At 38.1% G+C, this 21,162-nt stretch overlaps 1 protein-coding gene across 1 annotated transcript in view; it reads left to right on the top strand.

The window, feature by feature from the left end:
* The window catches only part of LOC113116579 (A disintegrin and metalloproteinase with thrombospondin motifs 16), a 108,111-nt gene that overhangs the window by 73,859 nt on the left and 13,090 nt on the right, over positions 1 to 21,162 (top strand). The window contains exons 19-20 of the mRNA XM_026284820.1: positions 15,270 to 15,474; positions 17,902 to 18,090. Coding sequence (XP_026140605.1) covers positions 15,270 to 15,474; positions 17,902 to 18,090 — 394 coding nt within the window. The remainder of the gene's footprint in view (positions 1 to 15,269; positions 15,475 to 17,901; positions 18,091 to 21,162) is intronic.

Genomic DNA, 21,162 nt, shown 5'->3' with positions numbered 1-21,162 from the left:
TATTTTTGAGGGCATAAACATGCTCAGAAACCCATGAAACTCTGCACACACACACACACACACTCACCAGAAGTGGTGAAAATTTAGCACACCAATACTTACAAAATAGTTCCATGGCACAAAGTCCGATATTCAACAGGAAGTCTGTTATTTTGAATTTTCTCTGCAAGTTTTGTGTTGCTGTCGTTGTATTTAAACGAACTCCTTCTAGAGATTTAAACAGATCAACACCAAGTTTAGTCAGTGTAATCTAAAGCACTTTTGTGATGTTAAATTGCTCTACGATAGTCTTGGCCTGAAGACATCTAAAGACCAATATTCAGTTATAATCATAGCTCAACCTGCTGGCAACAGGATATGTCACTCTTTACACTAACTCAAACACACCATATTCAATATTCACCAAACTTCGTATGTTTGATAAAACTGCTTGCTTAAAGGCATCAACATGCAATTATTCAGTTATAGTCATAATGCCACCAGTTGGCAGCAGGAAATATGGCACACATAAATTACTTTGACATAATCCTCCTACCTGTATATTTAAATACTTTAAATGCATGTTGCTGACCATTCGCTGTTTTCCTTTTGCAAGGCCCAAGCATTTTTGTTCAATTTGTATTTAAAATCAGGCTTACAAAAATATAAATTATGTACGTTCACTGCCGTGTAAAAGTTTGGGGATTGAATTCAATTCAAGTTTATTTGTATAGTGCTTTTTACAATACAAATCATTTCAAAGCAACTTTACAGAAAATTAAGTTTCTACAATATTTAGTAGTAGCTTATAATTGGTGACTGTCAGTTTGTGCACATATGACAGGGTTTTTCAGAAAAATTAATACAAGACGTAGTCAGCCAGACGATGAAAATTATTAACAGCAATTATTATATGATGCAATCACACTTGTAGCAATATTTGTTAGTTCTGTTTGTTGATTCAGGGTTAGCATCATCTCAGGTCCTCTGAGGGTCAGCATCATCTCTTCTCAGGTGTTCTGGATCCAGACTGGAGCTTGTGTAAATCCTAGTTACCACGGGATGAAGATCCCAGCAGAAACATAGACATAATTAGCATAGCTGTTGTTGCAACAAAGTCAAATTAATTAGTTTAACCCAAGCTAAAGAATAAGAATGCACATTTGATCAGATACAACTGCAGTCACAATTTAAGAGATACATTAATTTAATGTTTGGCGAAAGAGATGCGTTATTAATCTAGATTTAAACAGAGAGCGTGTGTCTGAACCCCCGAACATTATCAGGAAGGCTATTCCAGAGTTTGGGAGCCGAATGTGAAAAAGCTCTACCTCCTTTTTGGGACCTTAGGGTGCGTGATGGATTGTAGCGTGGTATAAGGCTAGTTAGGTACGCAGGAGCTAAGCCATTTAGGGCCTTGTAGGTAAGTAATAATAATTTGTAACTTATACGGAACTTAATAGGTAGCGAGTGCAGAGACTGTAAAATTGGGGTAATATGATCATATTTTCTTGACCTGATAAGGACTCTAACTGCTTTTTGGACTACCTTAGACGTTTCATATATAGTTGAGTATCATCAGCATAACAGTGGAAACTAATCCCGTATTTTCTAATAATATTACCAAGGGGCAACATGTATATTGAAAATAGATGAGGACCTAGGACGGATCCTTGTGGCACTCCATATTTTACTGGTGATAAATGAGATGACTCCCCATTTAAATAAACAAAATGTTAGCGATCAGACAGGTAGGATCTAAACTATCTTAGAGCCTGCCCTTGAATACCTGTGTAGTTTTGTAATCTTTCTATGAGTATGTCATGATCTGTGGTGTCGAACGCAGCACTAAGATCAAGTAAAACTAGCAATGAGAAATTATTCATACAGATCTTTTTTTTTTTTTTTTTTTTTTTTTTTTTGCAGGAAGGAGCTCAATTGAGCTGAAACAACTTTTTCAAAAATTTTAGACATAAATGGAGGATTTGAAATAGGCCTATAATTGGCCAGTTCAGTCCAGCTTGAAAGGTTTTGGGACGTGACCTAAATATAACGACGAGTTAATGATGTGGTAGATACAGTGTAATTTATTTAGCTCTTCCTGTCCTATAGTTGTGAAGCACTGCAGTTTATCTTTGGGTGCGATGGATGGATGGTGTTATATCTAATGTTATCTATTTTATCAGTGAAGAAATTCATAAGGCCATTACTATTAAATGTTGATGGAATATTTGAATCAGGTGGCATCTGGTTATTTGTTAATTTAGCCATTTTCGAGTTTGTTGAAATGCTCTGCCGTAGCAGATTTTAGAGCATGTCTATAGCTGGGGAGAATAATATATTTTTTTTTTATTATTATTTTTTTTAAATACTTTTATTCATCAATGATGCATTAAATTGATTTAAAAGTGACAGTAAAGAAATGTATAATGTTGCGAAAGATTGACATTTCAAATAAATACTGTTCTTTTGAACTTTCTATTCATCAAAGTATCCTGAAAAATTAAATGTTGTCAATTAAATGTCACAGTTTCCTCAAAAATATTGTTTTCAACATTGATAATAATCAGAAATGTTTCTTGAGCAGTAAATCATCATATTAGAATGATTTCTGAAGATCATGTGACACTGAAGACTGGAGGAATGATGCTGAAAATACAGCTGCACATCACTTACAATTACATCAATTACATCATCATCACTTCACAGAAAGAAATATTTTTTAACTGTGTTTTTGATCAAATAAATGCAGCCTTGATGTTTTTTTTTTTTTTTTTTTTTTTTTTTTACATTAAAAAATCATAATAGCCATAAACTTTTGAATGGTAGTGCATGTATGTTTTTAAATTTATTGTTTTATAAAATGTATATAACATTTTGATCTAATTAATTATATGATTAATTTTAGCGGAGAAAGCTTTTGATGTGAATGTAATTCATTGCATTATTATGGAAGACGAAAGCATTAAAAAGACAGATTTTCAATCAAGAGACTAACATGAAAAGTCGAGATGAGTTTAAATGAGACTGTCTGATACCCACTGGTAACAGTCCCAAATTTTTACCTAATAAAGCATTTTAAACACATTCACCTGGTGCAAGGACCGGCATCCCATGAGTATTCAAGCCTCTCCAGCTCTTATATGAGTTTACTGATTGAAACAAACAAGTCATTTCCTCAGTGCCTGTGAGAACATGCTTCGTTTATCATGTTTGCATGCACTCAAAGCTGATTTGATGGTTGACAAAGAAGGGCATTGCCCAGTAAACATGTTGAGATTAATAGGCCCACTGATGGGTGTCTGGACGTTCAGTCTGGGCGAGGCAGGGTGAAAGGTCACCTTATCCAGGCATGTCTTGGGTGTACCCTACATTACTCACATGTTGGCACCACCATTCATCCATTCCTGGGACAGTGAGAAAGGAGACCTCACAACCCTGACCCCAGATCAGCACCAGTGTAGACCAGCATGCGGTCATTTGATTCGACAAGGCATGACAGGCAGATCCGAGAAACAGAGACTGTGATGTGTTGCTTCTATGGTTTTTTATAATGTTGGACAACCAGATGCACGTTTTTGTGATTTCAGATGTCAGAGCTGTTTTTATTTATTCCACATGATTGTGCAACAACATGTTCTGACAGAACAATCTGACCTGAGAAGATGCAAATGAGAGATATCCGTTTCTGTCTCAACATATACAATAATCTGGCTAATGTGCTGATTTGGGGTGAATGATATTGAATATGCAGTGAGCTCATGGCTCTTCAGGAGACGCTGGAGAAACACTATCGAGATGAAGGTTCATGCTTAACCTGCTGCTGAAAAATGAGGACTTTGGAGGGATAAGAGCATGTCCTGCCGGATTACTTTTTTTGGGGTTCTTGTTTGGGTCTGCTGGGACTGAGGAGAACCAAACCAGATCAGCTTTAAGGCGTAATGCAGTACACATTGCTGACAGACAGAAAAATTAATACAAGACATATTCAGCCAGATGATGAACATTATTAATATTAATAATGATTAATGATTATTATATAATGCAGTCACACTAGTAGCAATATTTGTTAGTTCTGTTTGTTGATTCAGGGTTAGCATCATCTGGGGTCCTCTGAGGGTCAGCATCATCTCTTCTCAGGTGTTCTGGATCCAGACTGGAGCTTGTGTAAATCCTAGTTACCACGGGATGTAAATCCCCTGGAAAAACAGAGACATCATTAGCATAGCTGCTGATCCAACAAAGTAAAATTAATTAGTTTAACCCAAGCTTAAGAATAAGAAATGCATTTGATCAGATGCAACTACACTCACAATTTAAGAGATACATTATTCGAATGCTTGTCGAAAGAGATGCGTTATTAATCTAGATTTAAAGGAGGGGTGAAATGCAATTTCATGCATACTGAGTTTTTTACACTGTTAAAGAGTTGGATTCCCATGCTAAACATGGACAAAGTTTCAAAAATTAAGTTGTACGTTTGAAGGAGTATTTCTGTTCCAAAAATAATCCTTCCGGTTTGTCACAAGTTTCGGAAAGTTTTTTTCGAGTATGGCTCTGTGTGACGTTAGATGGAGCGGAATTTCCTTATATGGGTCCTGAGGCACTTCTGCCGGAAGAGTGCGCTCCCATATAGCAGAGCACTGAGAGCTCAGACATTCACTGATCAGAGTGAGAGCGTCGCGAAATGTCACAAAAGAAGTGTGTTTTTGGTTGCCAGGGCAAGACAACCCTGCACAGATTACCAAAGAAAAAACAGCATTAAGGGACCAGTGGATGGAGTTTATTTTTACAGAGCATCAACGGAGTTGTGCAAGTGTTTTTGTTTGTTCCCTGCATTTCGAAGATGCTTGTTTTACAAACAAGGCCAGTTTGACGACGGATTTGCGTATTGTTTATTTCTTAAGGATGATGCAATCCCAACGAAAAAGGGTCACGATCGTGTATTGGAACCGCAGGCGGTGAGTAAAACTGCTTAAAATATCTCTGCCTCCTTGTTTGTGCGTCCGCCTCTCATCGGAGACCCGGGTTCGAGCCCCGCTCAGAGCGAGTCGTTGCTGCTGCTCTCGTTCAGTTTCAGCCTCGGGATCTGATTCTGGATTATAAATAAACGGCTGAATCAGACTGTTAGCCATGGTTTATTTTGGATGATGGTTTTTTCCTCAAGGTAATGTCAGAGCCGTTAAATATGTTTTTCAACGGCTCTGGGTAATGTCACAGCTTCCAATCACTCTCAACGCAAAAGCCTATTCGCGCTCGTGATTCTTTAGCTCCGCCCACACGTCACGCCTCCAGTCGGTCGTGTTTTTCCGGGAAAAATCGGTACAGACTATCTTTCTCTTATGAATATAATAAAACTAAAGACTTTTTGGAGTTATGAAGGATGCAGTACTACTCTATAGGTACTCAAGATTAACAGGATATTGAGTGAAAACAAGCCTTTCACCCCCCCCCCCCCCCCCTTTAAACAGAGAGAGTGTGTCTGAATGACTGTAATTACTAATTTTATACACAGAAATGAAAAATGTCAGTATAATAGAGGTGATATCAGTGATAATGTGTTACGTTCGGAAACCCAGAGAAACAAGGAGACGAGAGATCCAAACGCAAGTGTGATTTAATGGGTAATCCAAATCAGAATCCAACAAGCAGGGCCTGGTTTTTCAAAAGGTTTAATCCGGATAAAATTGATCCGGTTTTAGTAATCCTTTTTTTGCGATCCGTGATCATGTAATCCAGCTTTCTTTTGGAGCCAGTTTTTTAAAGCAACATCGGATTGGATCAATCTGATCCGGATAGGAACTTTTCAGGATCACCAAATCTGGATAACCAGTGCTGGGTAACCAGTGCTCAAACAGGATAGGAAATCACAATGTAGAACTATAGATATGTAAAGAGCAACAAATAGAATAGCCAGTGAGGGTTCAATCAATTAGTGACAATTAGTGACAGAATAAAATGTATTGTTTTTGGTCAATTTTGACAGCTGTTTGGGGGATTATTTTATGAGGGCAAACTCTTTCTACTTTGCTGTAGGCCTATACTGAAAGGCTGAATACGTTAAAGCCTACCTAATCACTGTAGCCTGACGGATGAACAAATAAAATTAAAACCTTATGAATAAATAGGATATCTTGTAAGATACTGCATGATCCAAATATAGTATTATTTGATACATTTTTAAAGTTTTCATTACATTTTGGCCATGAAATCCACGCTGAATCCACCCTTCTGATGGGATCAGTTTAATCCAGATGATTTGATCCAATCCATTATCCAAAATCCTACTGGATTACTTCTGAAAAACCGGGCCCAGGGGTCAAAACCAGAAATCAATCCAAAACAAACAACAGGGATAGGAACAGGAACTGGAACAGGAACAGGAACAGGAACAGGAACCTAGGAAAGTCGGAAGGCGGGGAAACTGGGTGACGGAAAGATAGGACTCCATGAAAACAAACAGAAAAAGACCGGTTAATATAGGCAGGTTAATGACTATCAAGTGAAGACACCTGAGTGCAATTAACAGGAGTGCAATTACTGTGATGAAGGGACAAGGCTATGTGGGAATTGTAGTGCCTACAGTGAGGTGCCTATGGTGAAGTGAGACCACTAGTGGACACCCAGGAAAACAAAGACCAGACAGCGTGGCATAATGTCTATCATAAGAAGCCATGACACAAATATTTATAACACCAATGATTAAAAATACTTTATGGGTGCTTTCACACCTGCCTCATTTAGTTCAGTTGAATCGTACCAGAGTTCATTTTCCTGTTTGGTGCGGTTTTATTGGCCAATGTGAAAGCTTTTGATGTTATAAATAACAATTAATTGCCATTTTAGTGATCAAAAACCCTAAAAAATTATTTAAAACCTTGTGTGATTTGCCATTTTCATGGCAATAAATAATGTAAATGGTTCACTGGGTTGAAAGTGACTGTATCCTAAATGTAATTGTCATGTGCAGTTGAGAAGTTCAAGACCTCTGGCTGGAGATCATTTTAACACAGTAATTGGGTTTAGATTAGCGTCTTGTCTTTATGTCAGTTAGATGATAGCTTGCACAACATAATCAATACCTCACAGCATTTTCTGTAAAGTTTATACACCCATGCACATTACAGATCCAAAAGCACTGGTCTCCGACGGCTGGAGAACAGATCTGTGTTGCCTGTGTTTTCCGTAACGCACTGTCAGCGAAAATATTGAACAACATATCCGCAGGTGTTGATGGTTTTAGAGGCAGACAGACTCTGGTCCCGAAGAAGGATAAGTGCAAGATCCAGTTGGCAAACACCCTACACTCTTGAAAATAAAGGTGCTTCAGAATGCTGTAGAAGTACCTTTTTTGTCTAAATGGCTCCATAAAAAGTCTTTAACATCTGAATAACCTTTCTGTTTCACAAAAGATTCTTAGTGGATAAAGAAGGATCTTCGGATTATACAAAAAGATGGTTCCTTAAAGAACCTTTGACTGAATGTTTCTTTGTGGAACCAAAAAATGGTTCTTTTATCTTCTTTTATCACTGCAGGGAACGAACAAGCATTCCTCATTTCTTCAGATGTGCTTGAAAGAGCAGTGTTTTGGTGTTTGTGAGACAGATGACTGCTCTATCGCTGGATTAGTCTAATTAAACCAGTTTCCCTGGAACACAGACGATCTTCCAGTCACAGATCTCGTGTCCTCTTATGTCAGTCTTCCCAGAATAAGCTGACTTGGTTCTGTAAAGTGATTAATCCAAGCATTGAGTCTTCATGGGCTTCCTGCCCTGAGAGAGAGAGAATATCCCTCAGGATACTGTGAAATATCTCTATCCTCTAGAACAGGGATCCTCAAATCTGGACCTCGATATCCACTTTCCTGCCGAGTTTGGCTCTAACCTTAATCAAACACACCTGAGCATGCTAGTCAATGTCTTTGGGATTATTAGAAAATACCAGGCAGGTGGCTTTAATCAGGGTTGGAGCCAAACTCTGCAGTGCACTGGACCTACAGGGCAAGATTTGAGGAAGGGGGCTCTAGAAAGTGGGATAGAATCACACTTGGAAGAGATTCAGAGGGATCAATATCTGGCACAAACAAGAAATTGACAAACACATCCAAACTATTAAAATTGGCTCAAAATCTACAAGCACCTTACCCAAACCACTAAAGATGTTTTCTATATTCCTCCCTCTGAATCTCCATACTATAATGAGGACATCTTTGAATCTTTCAAAAGTCAAAAACACGACTTCCAGGCCCAGGAAAAAATCTGTGGAGACCTAAATGCCAGGACAGGATCTCTTCCCAACTACACCACAGATTATGGGAATAACTATATTTTTAGACAGCGCTTCCTACAAAACATTGTACACTTCCCAAGAAATAACTCTGATGACCAACCGAATAAAAATGTGAATCTTCTGGTCTGAAGCCTGGGTCTGTACCTCGTCAATGGCAGGGTGAGAGTAGACTCTCTCGGAAGATACACCTACAGTTCATTTCATGGTTGCTCAACAGTTGATTACATGATCACAGATTTAGATCCATCCTCTTTCGGAGCATTCACGGTCAAACCATTAACACTTTTATCAGATCGCAGTCAAATTACCGTTTACAAAAAAAGGACAACAAATATAAACATACATTCACAGCCCAATAAGTTGTACAACATTTGAGAGAATTACAGATGGGAACAAAACAGCACAGAAAAATATGTGACCGCACCTGGCCATCCAAAAGTATGCCTACTTATTTATCTTCACAGTCAAGATGGGGTCAGTCTAGCTGTAGAGAACATAAATTATATATTTGAATACTTCAATTTATCTAACCTCACATCCTTTAAGAAAATCCATAAAACTACACAAGAAAAATGGAAAATTATTTAAATTTAGGCTGTAAATCCATGAGGGTTTCACTACAGTTAAGCACATTAAGGCCACCACTGAAACTGGAATAGTTGCTTGAGTGTATTTTGGAAAGCAGCAGTGTGTAAAATCAAGATTGTGCAACTAAAAACATTTGTGTTCATACTCATAGATTATATTATGTGGTTGCGAGACACTTTGGGGTGTCCAAGAGCACAGCGATGAGTCACTCTGTGTGTAACAGCAGCCAAACATGTGCTGGTGTCTATTCCAGTGTGCTGACGATGTCTTAAGAATAATGTAAACATGACACGTGATGCTCGCGCGTATCCCCTGAACACAACAACGATGAAATGAAGTGCATTCTAGGTGTGACACGGGCACCAATGGTCAGAATATTATAGACAAAAGAATGATGTTTAGCAGCAGTACAGAGTCAAGTATCATGTTTGCAATAAAAAAAACATAATCAGTCCTATATGGGAAGTGTGAATGTCTCATAGTCTGTAAAACTAGCATGATGTGAAAAAAAAAAATATATATATATATATATATATATATATATATATTAGAGTCAGTTTGTTACTTTATTTTATTAGTGTTCATTTATTATATTAAACTGGATAAATTGTTACACCTATTTATTTTTTACGTGGTGTCATGATTTACTTTTGAAAAAAAACTAAACTTTATGTTTGTATGTTTTATGTATTAGAAACACATGTATTTGGTACTTGCTACCTTATATCTTTACTCTTTCCTTTCATTCTTTTCATGGCTTTAGAAAACATGTCTCGGATGTTTCTCTGCATTGCTTTTTGCATAACTCTGGGTTGTCGACACCAAGCTTCATTGCTATTTCCTTCTAGGAATTAATGCTTTCTCTGAATCTTTAAAGTCTCTCCACGAGCGATCTTACAGGTGTGGATATATCTGTGAGGCTCAGCTATTCAACACTCCAGTGTATTCATGTTGATAGTCTCTAGGCCGCAGATATTGTTCTGTCTCGCCTGATCTCTGTTGAATGAGAAATGGACCGAGAGAAACTCAAAGGTGTTTATGTCACGATCGGTGTACTGGAAACACAGAGAGAGAGATCAAATTGCAGGTATGGTGTTTATTTGAGGGCAAATCCAAACAGTCCAGGCAGGGTCAAAACCAGAAGATCCAAAACATAACATGAACAAGACACGAACACTAGGCAAGGCAAGGATGACAGACATGAAATAACTGTAACATTAAACAAGGACTCCGTGACAAAGACTCCGGGTATTTATACACAGAAGGATAATGGGAAAAACAGGAGACAGGTGGGGGAACAATCAATTACACAACAAGGAGGAAGGTGACCAAATAAGGGAACAGGAAGTGATAAGGTGACAGACACCGTGAGAAAGGGGGACATCTAGTGGAACCCCAGGGAACACAACCCAGACACTGTGACAGTACCCCCCCTCTACGGAGCGGCTCCCAGACGCTCCACGATAAACACAACACAGAGACCAGGAGGGAGGCGGACAGGTGGAGGCTCAGGGGAGGGACGGAGGGACGGAAAAGCAAAACATGGGGAACAGACACCAGAAGTGTAAACACAAACAGGGAGCAGCAGACCACCCAGTGACTTGACTTGGCTCTGGAGGGTCATCGGTGACTGGCCCTGGCTTTGGAGGGTCATCAGTGTCTGGCCCTGGCTCCACCGGAACCTGACTCGACTCCGGAGAGTCCACCGGAACCTGACTCGACTCCGGAGAGTCCACCGGAACCTGACTCGACTCCGGAGAGTCCACCGGAACCTGACTCGACTCCGGAGAGTCCAGGTGAATCTGCCTCGACTCTGGAGAGTTCACAGGAACATGACTCAACTCTGAACTGTCTGTGGAGACCTGAGGCGCCTCGGTTTCGGGCACTGCCTCTGGAACGGTCTCGGGCACCGCCTCAGTCACCAGAACAGCATCGGGCACCGCCTCGGCATCAGGCACCACCTCGGACTCCGGAACAGCATCGGGCACCGCCTCGACCTCCGGAACAGCATCGGGCATCGCCTTGACCTCCGGAACAGCATCGGGAACGACCTCGGGCACCGCCTTGGCCACGGCATCGGGCACCGCCTCGGCATCAGCCACCACCTCGGCCTCTGGATCAGAATTGGGCACCGCCTCGGCATCGGGCACTACCTCGGCCTCCGGAACAGCATCGGGCACCGCCTCGGTCACTGCATCGGGAACGGCCTCGGGCACTGCCTCGGGGACGGCAGCGGGCCACTCGGGAACGTCCTCCTGGACGGCAGCGGCCCGCTCGGGAACGTCCCCCTGGACGGCAGCGGCCCGCTCGGGAACGTTCTCCAGGCTTTGAGGAACGGTAGAAGCCTGTCTTCTCGTCCTCCGCCCTCTACGATGGCGAGTCGGTGGCACCTTGACTGGCGACTCAGAGTTTGAGTCGGCCATCTTGTGCTGTGGCACTAAGCTGGCGACCATCTTGGGCACCCACTTCATTGCCCTCTTGGCGGAGGGCGGTCAATAGAAGATACCTTGTTCTCTGCTCCGCCATCTTGGCTGGGGAATGGAAAAACGACATACCGCTGGATCTCGTGTTGACGGAGTCCTTCTGTCAAGATCGGTGTACTGGAACCACAGAGAGAGCGATCCAATTGCAGGTATGGTGTTTATTTGAGGGCAAATCCAAAGGGGTAAACAGTCCAGGCAGGGTCAAAACCAGAAGATCCAAAACATAACATGAACAAGACACGAACACTAGGCAAGGTAAGGATGACGGACATGAAATAACTGTAACATTAAACAAGGACTCCGTGACAAAGACTCAGACAGACCGGGTATTTATACACAGAAGGATAATGGGGAAACAGGGGACAGGTGGGGGAACAATCAATTACACAACAAGGAGGAAGGTGACCAAATAAGGGAACAGGAAGTGATAAGGTGACAGACACCGTGAGAAAGGGGGACATCTAGTGGAACCCTAGGGAACACAACCCAGACACTGTGACAGTTTAGGAGCCATAACAAACTCCCCCAGAAAATTTGCTTTCATCAGCTGTTACAAACTGCCAAAACAAACTCAAAGCGAAGTTCATTTTGGCCTGATTTTTTTTTAAATGACATCATGTCTGTTCGTTCTTCGATTTTGTTTAAAATTGAAATTTTGTATCTAATTAATGACATTCATAGATGTAAGTTTAAAAAAGAAATCTTTATTGTCACATTGTCATTATCAACCATAATGTTGTAAACTGGGCCGTATGTACTATGGCTTAAATTGCAGATGCTGAAAGCTGAAGCCTGGTTAAATAATAGCTGTGTGAATGTTTAATCCAGCTCATAATTAATAAATTTACACAAACAGGTTTATGGCAACAGAGACAAAAGACCACATATTCACTATGATATATGTGACACTGGACAACAAAAGCAGTCTTAAGTCTCTTTCTTTGTTGAAAGAGCCAACAATATATTGTATTGGGTCAAAATTATCGATTCTTCTTTTACTTCAAAAATCATAAGGATATTAATTAAAATCATGTTCCATTAAGATATTTTATAAATATCCTACACAAAATATATCAAAACGTAATATTTGATAAGTAATATGCATTGCTAAGAACTTAATTTGATTAACTTTATTAGTCAATTAGTCAATTTAGTCAAAATGAATTAGTGAATTATTTGTTGTTGTTTTTTTGCACCTAGATTCCAGATTTTCTTATAGTTGTATCTCAGCCAAATATTGTCCAAGTTAACAAACCATATGCTTATTTATTCTTGTGATGTCTAAATCTCAATTAAAAACAAATATTGACCCTTATTACTGATTTTGTAATCCAGAGTCACATATTATTAAAGGGTTAGTTCACCCAAAAATGTGCCCATAAATTACTCAAGTCATCCTAGGTGTATATGATTTTGTTCTTTCAGACGAATCCAGTCGGGGTTATATTAAAAACTGTCTTTGATCTTTCAAGCTGTTTAATGCCACTCCACAGGTGTTGCAGTGCATCAGTCCAAAAGAAGTGAAATAAAAAGCGCCCATCCCTAATAAAATGTGTCTCAACAAAGTCCTCCTGTAGCGAATCAATGCGTTTTTGTGAGTAAAATAACCATATTTAAATGTTGTATAAAAGGTAAGTCTCATGAAAAACAACATTTGTTAACAGGAGCAAAGGAAGCATAGTTTAAGTAAAGAATTCAGCAAAGAAAACCACTCTTGGCTTATATCAAATCCTCTGACCATGACCTCATAAGTCATCCACCGTGTACAACAGTGAGCGAAAGCTAGATTAAAGGGATTATTAGGTTTTGAATATAGATATTTTTCTTACAAAAACGTCCGTCTGAAAGAAGAAAGTCATAGACACCTAGGATGACTTGAGGATGAGTAATTTAAGGGCTTATTTTCATTCTTTGGTGAACTAATCCTTTAAGCTCCTTTCATTATTACAACCGCCCAGCCGAGGTATTCCCATAGGTACCTTTTAAAGCAGATCAAATGTTTGATTCCACGTATATAAATATTAGATGTATTTGAAAGAGGATGTCGGTGTGAAACCACTGGTCAGAGCTGTTGCTCATTCCAGTCATGTGATGTGCGCGGGTTTGAGAAATTAATTGTAGGATGTTTGAATGTGCTGATGGGGGTCTCGGGTTGTTTGGGGACTTTTGGGTGATTGATGATGCCTTTATGAGCTGATATTTTGACTGGTGGGCTTTGCTGAGATTCAACAAACCATTTGCCTTTGATTAAGGTGTCTCAGTGTTAACCCTTCACTAGATGAAGCTTGTGGGAAAGGACACTGTAAGTACATTCATTGGGTACGTTCAGAATCGCACACTCCCATAATATTATATTGTTTCTGGTAATGCTTAGAATACTGTGCAATGCACTCGACTCCACCCTTAATTTCCAATTTGATCAATGAACCACAGTTTTATCATGTCCTTTTTGACCAGTGTTGTTGTTGTTGTTGTTTACTTAAAAAAAAAATAAAAAAAAAATGTGTCAATTGAAATAAAAGCGAAAACTTATTCAAAAATGAATAAAAAGTAGTATATAAATAATACAAAAATAACAAGGTCTTTAATCATTTTGTAAAGATAATTTAGTAATTTTATATAAAATAAAGAGGAATTAAACAAAATAAATGTTAATAATCCAGAAGTACCTTCTGAACTCTTTAACCTTTAATATGAAATATCTCTATACTTAATTTGCTATTTAAAATATAAAAAATAATTAAATGTAAATAAATACTATTGTGTTTAAAAATAATTTTAAAGTTAAAATCAATTATTTTTTATGTAACAATATCAAACATGATCGAACAAAACATCACAGGAAATGTACATACACTGTAAAAAATAAGTGTAATTTTAACTGTAAAATTTTGTAAAAACGCTACGGAAAAAAACTGATAATAGGTTAACAGTAAGTTCCCGTACTATATACAGGGAAAAACTGTAAAAGATCTAACAAAGCATTTAATGTAAATTTACAGTAAAATTCTGTTAATTATACAGCTTTTAGAAGTAAAAAAAGAACAAATCAATGTATAATTTACAGTCTAAAACTGTAAACTGATATTCCCAGAATTCCCTGCGTGACACTCCACGTTTGAAAGTATTTTGTTTAAATAATCATGTTTTTAAATAGTTCTTGTTATCAGTTATGTACATTTGAGCTTTATGTTACATCTTCTGTTGCTTAATGAAAGTTTTTTGCATTATTTAAGTATCACGTGTGTTACCATGATGGTGTTTTGTGTTTCCATAAATGTGCACCTTCTATATGTTAATATATACTTCTGCTTGTGGTGAAGCTACTTGTGATGAGCTTTGATACTTCATGTGGCTTTCTCTTATACAGTACCATCTTCATTATTATGGTGGTTGTCAGTATTTTTCAAGGTACAAAACAGATTTAATTTTGTGTGTTGTTGAATTTACTGGTTTATATTCACATTTTCTTGTTTGTAAATTACAGCTTTATATTGTAAAATTAACAGTTTTTGACGTAAATGTGTTTACAGTTTTCTGTATTTTTACAAAATTATTCTGGCAACCACAGCTGCCAAAAAGTTTTTGTAAAAACAACAAGAAATTTTTTACAGTGTAATATGATTCACTGCACATCTTTAAAAACTGTTAAACATATGAAAGGGGCATAAAGAATCACTTTGCATAGGAATTATGACCCATGAATGCTGCTAAAATGCGTCATAATGTTTAAAAACAGTAATCTTTGTGCAGTGTACAATATACTGAGTATTATGTAATAAGCAGTACATTAGTATTAGCTTAATAATTGCTCTGGGAAAGCTAGGGTTGAACTCTTCACATAAGATAAATATCAGTGATTGTTTTAACAGATATAACTGGCTCCGGATGTGAGGCACTTATGTGTTTGTGTGTTAATGTACACCACAGCTGGCGAGTGGAGGACTGGGCCGCATGCAGCCGCAGCTGTGGATCCGGTGAGCAGATCAGACAGGTGCACTGTGTCCAGAAAGCAGGACCAGATCAGGTGCACATGGTGACTGATGACTGGTGTGCACAGCCACCACCGTCCCGCAGACAGACCTGCAACACACACACCTGCCCACCGGTCTGGAGCCCTGGACCCTGGTCTCAGGTTAGTGCTCAGTCATACAATTCATGCATCATACAGTCAAACCCCAAAATTATTCAGACACCGGTAACACTATAGAATGCTGTTCATTTATTAAAGTGAGGATAGCAAAATAAAGCAAACTGTGACATATTATACCCATAGACTGTATAAAAACATGGACATAGTTTCCGTGACGTCACCTGTAGTCTCCTGAAGTATGTTTTTGAAGGCTACAGTGTGCAGAGTGGGCCGTTGCCATCTTGGCAGCGCGTCACCACGCGACTCTCCCGGACAATCAAAAATGGGCAAAAAGGCGGGAGCTACTTGCTGAAGCCACGCCCACCTAGCGCGACAGCAGTGTCAGCATCGGCAATCCACCTGTCACTCAAGTGGCCACGCCCTTAATTATGCAGAACTTTAAGTCTTAAGATAATTTAAGCGGATGAGTTATAAAAAAAAATTCACCCCCCTCACAGTTGTCATGGAGGGCAAAATTTGCTATTTAGACCAAAATAATTTTTTGCACATGGATGTAAACATGTTTTCTTCTGCTGTAAAGTTAGGCATTTTAACATGGGGAGTCTATGGGATAGACTCCCTTTTGCAGCCGGTCGATAAATTACAGTTTTAGCTAATTGGCCTCACGAGAGAGAGCGGGAGGGTTGCCGCTGGATTATACCCACAAATTATTCATACAGTGGACTACCATTAAAATGTGGTTTCAAAAAAGGTTTTAAGCAATTAAGCATTGCTTGGTAATTGGTTGAGCTGAATTGTCTTTTTCTGTTTGTGTTCTTAAATTTAACTGCTGAAAGTTATTTAACCAAATTCATTACACACCTTTCCATCAAAGTTATATGACATTGTCAAGAAGAATTGCTTCTGAAACAGTTTAACTTAACAGTTTAACTGCATCAAGAACAGTTGAGTTCTTGTCATGCTTTATTACCATTTTCTAAACTAAAGTGAATAAACCTTCACAATGTGAGAGATGTTGAATGTTTGCAAGGTAAATTAGTTTTGACTCTATATATACATAGACAACTACCTTGCTATGTAAATGACAGAAATGCTCTGCATGTTGCTAAGCTAACAGCTAGATACTTTAAGCTTAAAAATATAAACCACAACATATTGTGTGTTAAAATGTATATATTTCTTTAAATTGCAGAGAAAGTCAATCAATTCTTATATTATGTTAAATTAAGGGCGGTGTGACCCAAATCCATTTCTGATTAACGAAAAATACTGGTATATTTTCTTGAAATTGTGTAACTATTTCTCATTTAGGGTCATGAACATGACTGATAAATTTTGACACTCTGAGGTGTTATGTACAAAATGCCTATTTTGATTGTGATTACAAATTTCATGGTTAAAGGCATCTTCACAGACACCCACAAAAGAATTAAACTTGTGTTTAGGAATAAATAAAGCAATAATTGGTCATACAATAAATCATGAGAATGCTATGATTAAAAGGCCAGATGCTATAGCCTACATGAATAAAAAAAATAAAAATTACAAAAATGACGTAAATATTTATTCATTAATATGTTTTTTTTTTTTCAAATGGATTATGAAAACCTAAATACCATGAGCTTGAAAGACCTTTCAAATTTTTACAGCTCTTTTTCTTAAGACCATCTATTAAATCTTAAAAAATCAAAAATAAAATAAAACGCAGAGATTGAATTAATTATAGTTATTTTCAAAGCTTTCAATGTCTTGTATTATATATTTTAATAAGTAGGTTTTTGCTCAAAACTAAACAAAGTAAAAAAATATATATATATTTGTTTATAATTTCTGCACAGGAGAGATTTGTTGTTTCAAAACAAAGGAAAATATATATCAGTATCGGCATCGGCCAAAATATAGTATAGTACTGTACATCCCTAAAAATATTAAATTATAATATTCTCGTTTTGTGAAAAAATACACGTTTAAAAAAGTTCATGTTTGCTTTTTTGTAATATGTGAGAAGTATTCACATTGAAGGATTACTGCTTTAATTATACTGAATTAATCTAGTTTGACCCAGAACATAACAATCATACCCAGAATATTAACATAATACATTGATACATTTCTAGACAATGCACTTTGTACTTCATTTATATTCAGTTTGACTTCAAGGTGCAGTTTTCCCCTCATTTAAAAAGTTTTTTTTTTTTTTTTTTTTTTTCTCAGAATTTTAGATTAAACACTCCAGTTAATTATCAGACACACTTTACTAGAGAAAACTGTGTTGCATAAGTGTCAAAATGTTTGCAAAATAAGCTAATTATGGCTCGTTGTGAATAGTGCATCTGTAACAGAAGACTTCTTGTTTTGTATGATGCTGTATCCACCGACCAGCAGAATGTAAACAAACAGGAACTAAATGCACAACTAATTCCCCAGTTAAAACTTCACTGAAGATTATTGTCTGAATGTTTCCCCCAGTGTTCTCGTAAATGTGGGAAGGGGCTGATGAAGAGAGCAGTGGTGTGTGTGAGCAGTGACTCTTACTCCCGTGTGCTGCCGGATGCCTCCTGTGCCGCTCTGCCCAAACCCAGCAGCCAAGAGACCTGCGTGATCAAACGCTGCCACAAACAGCGCAAGGCCCAGTGGTTCGTCTCAACCTGGCAACCGGTAAAACCATTGCACTGCATTGTGTACACTGTGGTGTACTTGTACTTGTATTTGGAGTAGGAACCCAACGCTGCCCTGAAGTGATTGTCCTTGTAATAATAGCAATTTAAAGAGCACCTATTATGGCATTTAAAATGTTCCAAATATTGTTTTAGAAGTCCCCGACAACAGTTTTGCATGCATGCAATGACAAAAAAAGACTTTAGTTTTCTTATAATATGCATTTATTTTTACCTGTTTTGACAGCGATTCTCAAATGATTCATTTAGTGATTCACTTTTCAAAACCCTGCCTTCACGTGACGTTAGCGAGTATAGCCCAGAGTTTATATTGTAAAAGCACAATGAGTCTTTGTTTGCATTAACTCGATGCATAAACATAACGTTTTTACCAAACAAAAAAAAATGCAATAACGTTACGTAACTACGAGGTATGACTCTATTCTTAAAGAAAACTACGAAAACAACGACAAACTATTCACACATCTCAATACAATTGTCATTGAAGAACTAGAAGATAAACGGTGCTTACACAACAAACCAAACAATTATTAAGCAGGCTACATAAAACATAAAAGCAACAATTATTAATAACACTTACAGGTTGTGATACGGAGGAGGAACCTGATGCAAATACACTTGGAACTGAACCTTCCTTCAATATCAGCCGGCTCGCGAATCCAAGTTTGATTGCATTTAAGTTGGTAACGCAATCTTCTTCAAAATGGCGTGAACGAAGCACAAGGCTCGGACTATACCTCTGTGGTACAGTTGTATATATGAATTGTAGCCACTTAGTCTTCAAATTCTCATCCTTGGGTAGATGAAAAAAGTTTGCTTTTGAGTCGCACTTCAGAACAGAACAGCCATGATGTTTTCTAGCTTTCGCTGGCGTCTTGGAGCGCAATAAGTGGGCGTATCGTATTCAAATAACTTGACAAGTTGAAGTCATCTAGTCAGAGAAAAAGCTTCGGTCTTCTAACGATTCATAAAAATGACTCAGAGTCGACTCTTACTTTTGAAAGACAATAACTTTATATACGGTGCACTACGGATATATAAGGTTATATCGTCCCCTTGGAATTATAAGGTTCTATCTGACATTTTTGTCAAAATTGAGTTATTCACATATTCTTATTCTGTGACCATTTATTTACATTATGTGATGTTTTATTTTAAGTTGTGTACATTTTGGGATTTTTTTATTGAAAAAACAAAAAGGTTCTATCTACAAAAGTCTATGGAACACAAAAACTTTAAAGCTCAATATCTCAAAACTACTCAGAACGCAGATAGAACCTTATAATTCCAAGGGGACGATATTTCAAACTTTGCTGGATGTTTTTGTTCACTTAGATCTATGTTACACACTACATTAAAGGTAAATTTCAAAATTCCATGATAGGTGCTCCTAAAGGATAGCTTCATAATTTATCACAGGCCTCTTATATTTCACATTTACACTGTAAAAATGCAACTGCATGTTTTCCATTTTATGAAACATTTTGAGTCTCAAATACTAAAAAAAATCAATTTTATTGAAACTATAGAGGGTTTTCACGACGCGTCTTCAATCCGGAAGTCGGATATTTTGGAGGCACTGAACGTAAACAAATGCCACTGAACGGATTCGCAAATTTGGCTGATTATTGCTGCAAAAAAATGGTCGAGTTTTGGTCTGTACTAATCGGTCGCATCGGTTAAAAACATTTCAGGTTCTGTCAAAAGTTAAAGAGAAGAGAGCAAAAAAAAGTGATTAAAGAGGGCGTTTGTGGTTGAAAGAGGTACAGTCACAGCATCAGCTCATCAACCACATGCACATGTGTAATTTTTACAAATAGCTCATCCCCCGCTTCCAGTGATTCGATGGGCAGCTGAATGCATTCAGGACACTCTGGCTCTTGAGCACCCTGTTGCTCAGGGGATTGACCTTGGCCAGCAGCTGGTCCTGCTGCTGCTTAATGTGCTCCAGCAGGCTTAAAATGTGGACCTGAGCAGCTGTTGAAAACATAGTATTATAGAATAATTGTGTTATAGGGAACATGCTTAAAGTCGCTGCCGATAACTAGGCTTTGTTGTTGCAAAGTGCCGGACGAGCAGACAATTATTATTTTTTAAACCAGCGCAGCGCGGAAAAAAGCTGTAACGTTACATACCAGCCTCCTACAGTTCTGCAGCTCAAGACGCAGTAGTCCAGCTACACATTTCCATGTTGTAAAATTTTAATAAAACAACATATCTATCACAAATGTAACATGACTGCTATGTTAAAACTGTCATTTGCTGCCACCAGATTGGCTCCGCCCTGGAAAAAACATCATCACTGTTTGCAAACACTGAAATTAGTCTAAAGAGCAGTCTGCAATAACATTTTGTCTCCTTTATTAACGAAAATAAAAATAGTTTGTTTGGTAAAGTTTTTATCTTTTGTAATACATTTTAGTCTGCTTATTTTGTAAACGAAATTGCATGTTGATATAGTCTTAGTTATCATTGAGTGACCTTATTGTCGTCTTGTCTTAGTCATGGGGAAAAAAGCTTGTCAACTAACATTTTCTTCATAGTTTTCATTAATGAAATGAACAATACCCAGCATGCATTGCAGCATTAATAAATTATGCAGTTACTGTTATCGGATTATTGTTTTGCTGTTTGCTGGATTCAGTTAAACTTGTTGTTGTTGTTTTGTCATTATTGTTAGTTGATAAGAGCTCATCTTATATTTAGGGCTCAAGCCCGAAGGGGCGAAGAGCCCTATTGTTCTTCTAAGGATTATTCTTCTTATTATTATTTTTTTTATTTTTTATTAAACCTTCCGGGGGGTTTTAGGGGCCTTAACATGCTCAAAAACTCTTGAAAATTGGCACACACATTGGAATCTGCGGCCATCAGGACGCTGCAGAGGCTGGGACCCGGGCGTGGCACAGGGACTCTACAGCGCCCCCTGGAACACCTTCAGAAATCTTGAACCATAGCTCACACACACTTGCATGTATTTATATGAAACTCGGTACACTTATAGATCTCATTAAGCCGAACAACTTTCACACTTTATGTCTTAGGCTCCGCCCAA

This window comes from Carassius auratus, chromosome 16 (genome assembly GCF_003368295.1).
Source record: "Carassius auratus strain Wakin chromosome 16, ASM336829v1, whole genome shotgun sequence".
NCBI classification, from domain to species: domain Eukaryota; kingdom Metazoa; phylum Chordata; class Actinopteri; order Cypriniformes; family Cyprinidae; genus Carassius; species Carassius auratus.
The sequence above is the reverse complement of the archived record's forward strand: the minus strand, read 5'-3'. Positions and strand labels throughout refer to the sequence as shown.